This window comes from Neodiprion lecontei, chromosome 5 (genome assembly GCF_021901455.1).
Source record: "Neodiprion lecontei isolate iyNeoLeco1 chromosome 5, iyNeoLeco1.1, whole genome shotgun sequence".
NCBI lineage: Eukaryota > Metazoa > Arthropoda > Insecta > Hymenoptera > Diprionidae > Neodiprion > Neodiprion lecontei.
In genome coordinates this window covers 28,362,560-28,371,598 of record NC_060264.1, presented here as the reverse complement: position 1 = coordinate 28,371,598, position 9,039 = coordinate 28,362,560, and the positions used below count along the sequence as shown (strand labels likewise).

Genomic DNA, 9,039 nt, shown 5'->3' with positions numbered 1-9,039 from the left:
TTAAAAATAATAAAAAACAAAAATGGAAAGAAAAAAAACATCAATAACTTTTAATTCATTCTATCGTTCAGGAGATTATTTTAAACTAGCAAAATCATTCGAAATCAAATGTGATGTTGAGATAATTTATATTTGTTCTTTTGTATTTTTTAGTTTTGTTGTTTCCTTTTTTTTCTTGCTTGAATTTGAGTAGCAACGAGGAACTCTCGAAGAAGCTTGCGACTGAAACTAATATGTTTTTGTAACGCGTATGTCTATAAATACACAAAATTCATACGTTATATCATTAGTGCACATACCAACAATAATTAAATCAACTATATCAGGCTCCTTTTCAAATTGTTAGGGAATTATTGCTTAGGATTTGCTGAAATAAACGTGTTGTATTTCTTATAATATCGTTGTGTCTATTTATTAATTAATCCGACTATAAACCCCTTTAATTTGAATTTACGGGGTTCTGTGTTTTTTCATACGCAAATACCGGACTAAGAAAAAAAAACTTGTATCATAATGTAAGGGACACTGTAGCTTTAAAATTGTGAAAAATGAGGTAAGCCCAACTTCTACGAATAAATGTCGCTTTTGAAAACAAAGTACTGGAAACTGTGTTTTGGACAACTTTCTCGGCATTCTTTTCACCATGCGTTTAGGTAGTGGGGCATTACTTTCGAGTTCGACCGCATGGTCAAACGCATTTTTCGAACAAGTGGCAGTTCATTGACTGTGACTAGTAGACAAGGTAGTAGCTGCTACTGAACACATGAGACTCTGCGTTATCTTATTGAATTAAGATACATTGAAAGTAATATAGTGCGGATCGCACCGTGGATTTTGCAATTTTAAATTCGTAATGTGACACCGGGATTGAATGACAAAACAAAAAAAATTCGTAAATAAATAAAGAAACAAAAAACAGTGAGTTGAAACATCTGTATTAAACATTCTTGTTTAGATTAAACATAATTGCATTGATTTAATTTTCATGTATAAGTTTATTTATTGCATGCATCTGTGATCCAATTATTCCTCCGTTCCATGTTGACGATGAATGAGCAAAAGTTGTATCACGGTAAAGTGCAGTTCTGCAATAATTTGTAAATAAAATTAATTTGCGTATGAGAATTGAGCTGGCAAAATCTGGGAAATATAATCTCGCTACCGACAATGAACGGAACAACGAATCGATCAATTCGAAGTTTTATAAATGTTTCGGATTAAAACCAGTTGGAATTAATCAAAAGTTATTTATTTCGCACCCAATTCCATTCTTTCTTATTTGCAGTCTCAAAAACTTTGAATCGATTGGTACAGTTCAATTTACTGCGGGAAGCGAAATGTATAGTGAACCACGGCGAAAAATTCGTCAAAGGCAATAATACGCAACTTTTTAGATAATTTTGCGCCTGTTTACGTGAGGTAAGACTGTAAGAACCAGTCAGTAATATGCTCAAGTAAACATGTAACCGAATCTACCGAATCGTCCGGAATATTTCACGTACTGTACGATGATAGGTTTCAATAACTCTGCAGGATGTCATGTGCGATTAAATATAGTGGGGAACAAGTGCTTAATTCCGCTGTACAATTTTGAAGCTGTTCACGCTTGACGAGCAAGCCGTTTGGTATTTATATAAATTCATGGACACAAGCGAAGAAGCGGCATTTTTTCTCCTCACGAACACGAAAATTAATTACGTGTCCGACCATGACGATTTTGGATGGTCTCGATCTTTTCTTTAGCAAGTGTATTGAAAACATCGTCGATTGTCAGTCTGAGAATGCAGCCTCTCACTTTAGCTTTGTTTATCGGTATTTCTGCCTCTCAGGCAAAAGTAATGATGTGGAGGGCACCCACGACAGGTTCCCATATTAGCCGTTTACGATGTTGAAATTCATAATCTGATGGCTGTATAAAGAGGCATGTAAAGCATCGGCCTCGGCCTCGAACTGCCGGTGATACGTTTTCTTTCTGATCGTGAGTAACTCTCCTTTCACAATGCATCGACACACATGGGGAACCGTTTTTCGAATAAATGATTCCAGCGTATCAAATTTAGTATCCCTAATTCTTCTCCTTATCGACCTTATCAAATCACCGCGAAATCCGGGCAGTTTTGGTTTATCGCTAGAGTTTATTAGCGATGCTCTCGCTTTGTTTCGCATGTATGGTTTGATGCTGATGCTTGCGGCAAAGTCGTTTATCGATGTTCGCTATATTGCAGGTATAATCTACATCCAGCTAAGAGAAGCGTTTCTAGTGTACACGAATCGTATAGGACTTACGTTAAGGAAGTTATTTACCTCCGCGCTTTGCCACGTACCATTTACGTGACTCAAATCTAAATTTTGGGCGTGTATTCTACAATTCTGATGTTATGTACATAAGGACGTCTCAAGTTGTACATCCAATTTTTCTAAACCTATCACGCCTCCACTTTAACTATCCGATAGATGAACGTTGTAGCTGTTGCTCAGACTTTCCCTTTTTTGGTAACATACACATTTGCATAGGTATACATTCAATACGAAATGTTTATTAATGAATGAAGATCTTATGACAGAGATGGTTTAACATAATTCTCTTTAGAACGCATTAAGTTTCGCGTTGTTTATTTCACCGTCTTATAATATCCATAATTATTATAGCACACTTGAATCGCCGAGTGGAATGAAAGTCACACAATTTAGCACGATACAGTGATTATTATAGTTTGATTACAGTATAGTTATTCATCATTCATGTCATATTCCAATAACAGCATAGAGTGATTCAAGAATTGAATTCTAATCCGATCGTCGGTTAGACACAATTTATAATTTCATCTCTAAACTTTGGTATCCCTCCATAGCATCCAGCCTATCTCACGTCAATGATCATACGACTTTCTCGATTGCCCAGCAATTAATCAAATCGATAATTAGTAAATGTCCATGCCAAATTCAAGGCCATCTTACACATATTATTCGGCTGTCCAGAAGTGCCTTGACCCATTCCAAATTCCTTAGCTTGGCGATCCCTTTAAACCATTAGCGATTCTATTATACATGTATTACGTAATGCTGACGTTTCAGGAATTGATGCGTGAAGAAAAAAATGGACGATCTTGAGTACAGAATAATATGAAATCATGCCGGAACGGATTTACAGATCAGGTTTTCTTACCTTCTAGTTAGTCGGATCACGAGTCTTGAAGTAGTCGAATCGTGCTAGTCGATTAATTGCCCTGTGTCTAAAATTTCACACAACACGAACCGTGATTCTTCTATTTTTAGATACATTAATCGCGTAATCTCGTTATTTAAAACTAACTGCAATTTCTTAAACTTTCGCGAATCTTGGTACCCAGTTAGCACTCTTATCCAGAGGCCAACTATCATTCGACTAGAAAAAGTCGACGTTTTGTCCAATAAAAAAAATTTCAACACATTCTTGGCAAAAAATAGACAAAGGTGGGCTATTTTTGAATGGCGATAGATCGTCAAAAATCTGGCCTTAAAGTTGATATGCAGTATTGCAAATTATTGGTCCTTATGTCTTGATTGCTCATAGTCAACTGAAAATTTAATAGTAGTTGACATCGAGTGTTGCCTTCACGATGACATTTCAAAGGACATTCGCGCACTCTTAACCAGTGTACAGTTAACAAAGGGCTCATAATATGCCTAATTCCAGTTGACTTGAAATATAGTGAGAATTTCTGTCCATATTAATAATATATTCCAATAAACATGTCAAATCTCGACGTGAATCACTCTTTGTACAATTTCAGAGAAACAATCAACACTGGCGATTAAATAAACAAAATTTTATGATATGTGATGAATTTTGGAAACCTAGGAAGCTGTGGATAGAAAAGGTTTTCGTGTCCTGTAAATAAAAGACGAAAAAACCCACCTACAGCATGCCATCCAAGGAAAATGTGGGAGGAAATTTCATTGAAGTCAAAGATGGAAGGTCAAATTTCCTGCCATCGGAAAGATGGCGAATCATGAAAAACATATTGATGATCAGCTTCGCTTTTATGGTACATTTCACGGCTTTCATGGGCGCCAGCAATCTGCAAAGTTCCGTTAACGCGGACAAATCTCTGGGCACGTTTACCTTGGCTTCAATATACGGCAGTTTGATCCTGAGCAACATTTTTCTACCCGTACTCATGATAAGGTAACATCGACAGTGATAATTGACGGTTAAAAAACCACATTTTGTAGCGTAATACAATTTCCTCAACTATAGGCCCGATCAATGACCGATCACCCACTGCTTTATCTCACAGCTGGCTTGGATGCAAGTGGACCATATCCCTGACGTTTATCTCGTACATGCCTTTCATCGCAGCCCAGTTCTACCCCAAGTTTTTCACCATGATTCCGGCGGGACTTGCCGTTGGCTTGGGTGGCGGACCACTTTGGTGTGCAAAATGTACTTATCTCACGGTTGTGTCCGAAGCTTATGCCTCTGTATCGGAACTGAGCGCGGACGTTTTGGTCACAAGGTTCTTCGGCCTCTTCTTCATGTTTTACCAAATGGCGCAGGTTTGGGGGAACCTGATCTCGTCGGCAGGTAAGAAAAATATTTAGGAACATGTGAGATTTAATGCTAAATTTAAAAACCTGTTGCAGTATTGTCCTACGGATTGGATGCCACGCCAGTAAACAACACTATAAACAGCACCCTCGTCGCTGAAATTTGTGGGGCAAATTTCTGCGCAGCACAGACCGATGAAGAAAATCCAAATCTAAAACCACCCCCTGCTGAACGAATTCAACTGATCTCTGGTATTTACCTAGGATGCATGGTCTTCGCTATTCTCGTTGTTGCTTTCGGAGTAGACTCTCTGACTAGGTAATACGGATCTCACGCTATGTCCGGACCGTGTGAAAGGACAAACCACTACCGATCTTTTCGCCATGGAAATGACGGTGATCTTCCAACTGTCACTACAACGTGACGTGAATTTTTATTTCAGGTACGACAGGGGCCGTTCCGGATCAACTACTGGGAAGTCTGGTCTTAAATTACTCGCTGTTACTTTGAAGTTACTGAAAGAAAAGAGACAGCTGCTCATTTTACCGATAACACTGTTCATCGGGGCTGAGCAAGCTTTCCTTTTTGCCGATTTCAACGCCGTAAGTAATCCAAGGAATGAGTCGAGAACATGGCCAATGAAATTTGCTTGTTTCCTGCCACTTCTAGCAACTCACAACCGCTTATTATTTACTAATCGCAGGCGTTCGTCTCCTGCGCATGGGGTATTAGTAATATCGGTTACGTGATGATTTGCTACGGAGTGGCAAATGCGATTGCTGCTATAAGCACGGGGTCCGTGGTAAAACTCACTGGACGAACTCCGGTAATGGTTTTCGCATTCATTCTTCATGTTGCAATAATAGTAGCACTATTGCTCTGGAAGCCGACACCGGAACAGGGAATCATATTTTTTATGATGTCGGGATTGTGGGGAGTCTGCGATGCTATTTGGCTTGTTCAAGTTAATGGTGAGTGACAATTGTAGTTGACTTGTTAAATTTAGAATCAGTTAACTTGCTATCCGGATCTTATTATTTTTACGCATCTTAATTTATGGATGAAGAAATACCGCTTATTATTCTTTTTCAGCATTGAGTGGCATTCTTTTCCCTGGCAAGGAAGAAGCTGCTTATTCAAACTTCCGACTTTGGGAAGCAACCGGTTCAGTATTAGCCTATGCTTACAGCCCCTACTTATGCACAAACATAAAGTTGTACATTTTGTTGGCTATTCTTTGTATAGGAGTTACTGGGTACGTGATTATCATTCGGAAGGGTAGAGCCAGTCGGACCATTACAGATGAAAGAAAGAACTTCGAGCTCGTTGCAACTAGAGAAGCTTCTAGCTAATTAACTCCGTACTAGCAGTGTAGGATCGGTACGACTTGCACGTGATAAATTGAATATGATATTAAATGCATGGCGAGACTAAGGGTGGAAGCATATCCAGGAAAGTATAATGTTTTAATAGTTAAGAGAGTGTCGATCTTAAAGTGATATTAATTGGTTCCGGACACTAGTTATATGGCTCTAAAAAGCGGTACGCCACAGGTGAAAAATGATTTGAAAACACTTGGCGATATTTTAGCTAGAACCAATATATCATGAACCCGTATCATCATGAAGTAATTGTAGAAATAATTCAATTTTTTCATCAGTTGTATTGTGTATGTAAAGAAAATTGTATTCTGGTAAAATTGTGAAAGGTGTAAGTGTATTCAATGGTGCCATTTGAAACCGGCTGAAAAAAAACCAGAAGCATTTTTCAAAATATTGTTACGGTTTCCCCTTTCGAATATGCATGTATTTATTTAATTAGTCAAAAATCAACGAACGTCTTTTGGAATCAACGAGTATCTTTCTGGATTCCTGGAACGGACTTCAAACGTCACGCGTCTCCTTGTACTTTTGTCCTAAAATAAATCGCCCCAGTCTTTTTGAATTCTCCTGATTATTTATGAAGCGTGTTTATTTAGCATTTCAGAGCAGCAGCGCTGCGGCGCGCAACACGGGGAGTATTTCAAATCGCTTCTCGAATCCTCGCTCGAATCGTTGCGCGCCTGTTTCTACTGGAAATTGTCCACATGACGTCAGAGCCTGGTTATCAGCGCCATTTTATCACCACATAACCAAAGTTTTTAATTTTAATGGAGGCAAATCGTAATTCTTGGGGTTTGAAATTACTCGTATCACATAAATTAATTAAACACGACCAGTAATATATGTGTTCTACTATCCACACGTGAAAAAACACGGTCAACGATCAGCAGTATGTCTCAGCTACCTGGTTGCATTAGTTTGATTTTTTTCTACTAGATGACGCATTGCAAAGTGACAATCTCAATTATATTCACGCTCTACGTTCGTCAAGCGATCAGCTGTTGCGGTGCGGCGCGTAGATGACCTTGGCTTAGAATTCTATTAAAGATTAAAGCCGAGTATAGAATACAAGTACACGGAGAAGAGGAATCAAAAATCTAATTTAAAATGCCAAAAACAGCGATTTTACTCCTGGCCGAAGGCGCGGAGGAAATGGAAGCGGTTATCACCATCGATGTTCTTCGACGTGCTGGGGTACGAATGCACATTTATTTTGACAGTATGCAACAAGATTCTACGTCGATATACCGGTATTGTTATTTTTTTTAACTTTAATATTTCGTCCTCTTAATGATCTACCTCAAACCTTAAATTCCAAGATTAAACTGGGACAAGTATGATATAAAAAGAAACCAATGTGATGAGTGCCTGAGCTACGTTTTTAAGCTTCTATAGTGCTAGAAAAAATGAGAAAATAGCTGCATGGATATTACTACGTCTCCATTTTTTTTCAGATTGCAGTAACTGTAGCCAGTCTCGACGGCAGCAATGTCGTCACATGTAGCAGAGGTGTGAAAATTTGCCCCGATGAACAACTGACGGATGAACACAAGGATAAAGCTTACGACGTTGTTATAATGCCCGGTGGACTTGCTGGCTCTCAAGCCTTGGCTAAAGTAAGGTCATGTATACATTCCGTTTACCTACAGGTATACATGGATAGTTTCAGCCTAAAACGGAAGAAAAAAAACCCTCTAAATCTTGCCTACCTGAATTGAAATTTCTGTCTGCTATCTGAACACAATGTACTTTTTATCACAGTCGGACAAAGTTGGCGCCATCCTCCAAAAACAAGCGAGTGAAAATCGACTAGTGGCAGCTATTTGTGCAGCGCCAACTGCATTGAAAGCCCACGGACTTGCCAAGGGCAAGAAAATCACTGCCTACCCATCGATGAAGGATCAGTTACAAGATGACTATACGTATATAGATGAGAAGGTGGTGATTGATGGTGAGAAACTGCACAATGAACATCAAACTTATTTATTACCTACTGCTAACTTGATGCATAAAGAGTAAATTGATGCATTTTTACTTATGATTTAGGCAATTTCATCACAAGCCAGGGACCTTCGACTGCATACTTGTTTGGATTGGCAATCGTTGAAGCCTTGATAGGAAAACCAGAAGCAACTACAGTTGCCCGAGGCATGCTTTGTGATGAGTACAAGTAATTTGGTACTACAAGACGAAGCGACGTAAGAGAAAGTTTTCCAGAAGGCTGGCCAGGATGACGAATGACAGTTTTTAATAAATAACATTACTTCTATAAGATTTACGTGTACTTCTTTTATTATTATTAAGATTAGATTCTCTCCTATACTTAAGAATTGCAATAGTGACAGAGAAACAAGAAAGTAACGTTTTCAGAAAACTCTTAAACAAGATCGATTGTATTTTTCACATATTACATTATTTCATCCTACTGCAGCACGGCTTAAAATCTAATTGGAGGAAGCTTGACTTTGTCTTTTGGGTTGAATGGTGGAATGTGAAAATCGAACCTCTGTGCTTCACATCCCGCCAGTGCCAGCACCAAAGCTGCCGCCAACACAAATACAACGTTGAGGAACTTCATTTTTGTAAATTCTGAAATCAGAATAAATATCTATGACTGGTGAAATTCACATCTATAACAACTTTTGAGTAGAAAAAATATTATCAAAACTTCTTGAACCAGGCAATTCTAAATACGTGCGTGTATGTTATATTCACAGAAATTAGGAGCACTAGAACACTGTACTGAAGAATTATTTGTTTCTAATTCGTATCTTACACAATTTCAAACTGTTCTATCACTTAACTACAGACATGATATCAAAAATTGGCTAAATCATTTAAAATGTATTATTCTTTACAGACTTTGACTGTGAATTGCGTATCTTATCGTTCAGATGCTTGTTGACCGCAGTGCTCAGAATGTTGAATGCAGCGTATTGGGGTCCGTTTATATATGGATTCGCGACCATAGATGTGCTATTGCACGGGTTATCACAGTCTTTAAGGACATTGAATAAAAGAAAATTCAGCATTCACAGCTGACACATGCGGGTTCGACATTTGCAAGAGTAAATACCAGTGCGTGGATCCCCGTCGCTTTGCATTCGCGGAAATTCATACCCGCGA

At 38.5% G+C, this 9,039-nt stretch overlaps 2 protein-coding genes and 2 long non-coding RNA genes across 8 annotated transcripts; 2 read left to right on the top strand and 2 right to left on the bottom strand.

The window, feature by feature from the left end:
- Positions 1–930: 930 nt before the first annotated feature.
- LOC124294699 lies at positions 931–3,300 on the bottom strand. Its single transcript, XR_006904626.1, has 3 exons — positions 3,167–3,300; positions 2,959–3,020; positions 931–1,085 (listed from the first exon to the last, which is right to left on the bottom strand). It is a non-coding gene; the product is annotated as an uncharacterized LOC124294699 (long non-coding RNA).
- On the top strand, positions 3,203–6,475 carry LOC107219154 (UNC93-like protein). 5 transcript variants are annotated; one of them, XM_015657253.2, is made up of 8 exons: positions 3,529–3,691; positions 3,774–4,168; positions 4,281–4,567; positions 4,627–4,849; positions 4,974–5,133; positions 5,235–5,502; positions 5,624–5,695; positions 5,777–6,475. In XM_015657253.2, exons 2-8 carry the CDS (start codon positions 3,906–3,908, stop codon positions 5,881–5,883), a joined length of 1,380 nt encoding a protein of 459 aa, XP_015512739.2. In that variant the 5' UTR covers positions 3,529–3,691; positions 3,774–3,905; the 3' UTR covers positions 5,884–6,475. The 5 variants fall into 5 exon arrangements, with proteins under 5 accessions (XP_015512738.2, XP_046597207.1, XP_015512739.2 ...); XM_015657252.2 differs by lacking the exon at positions 3,529–3,691 and adding an exon at positions 3,203–3,453 and having other exon boundaries at positions 3,842–4,168; positions 5,624–6,475; XM_046741251.1 differs by lacking the exon at positions 3,529–3,691 and adding an exon at positions 3,203–3,453 and having other exon boundaries at positions 5,624–6,475.
- A 333-nt stretch (positions 6,476–6,808) lies between these two features.
- LOC107219199 (protein dj-1beta) lies at positions 6,809–8,187 on the top strand. Its single transcript, XM_015657351.2, has 4 exons — positions 6,809–7,107; positions 7,368–7,529; positions 7,675–7,864; positions 7,960–8,187. The coding sequence occupies exons 1-4, from the start codon at positions 7,021–7,023 to the stop codon at positions 8,085–8,087; spliced, it is 567 nt and encodes a 188-aa protein (XP_015512837.1). The 5' UTR covers positions 6,809–7,020; the 3' UTR covers positions 8,088–8,187.
- A 138-nt stretch (positions 8,188–8,325) lies between these two features.
- LOC124294698 lies at positions 8,326–8,986 on the bottom strand. Its single transcript, XR_006904625.1, has 2 exons — positions 8,776–8,986; positions 8,326–8,502 (listed from the first exon to the last, which is right to left on the bottom strand). It is a non-coding gene; the product is annotated as an uncharacterized LOC124294698 (long non-coding RNA).
- Positions 8,987–9,039: the final 53 nt, after the last annotated feature.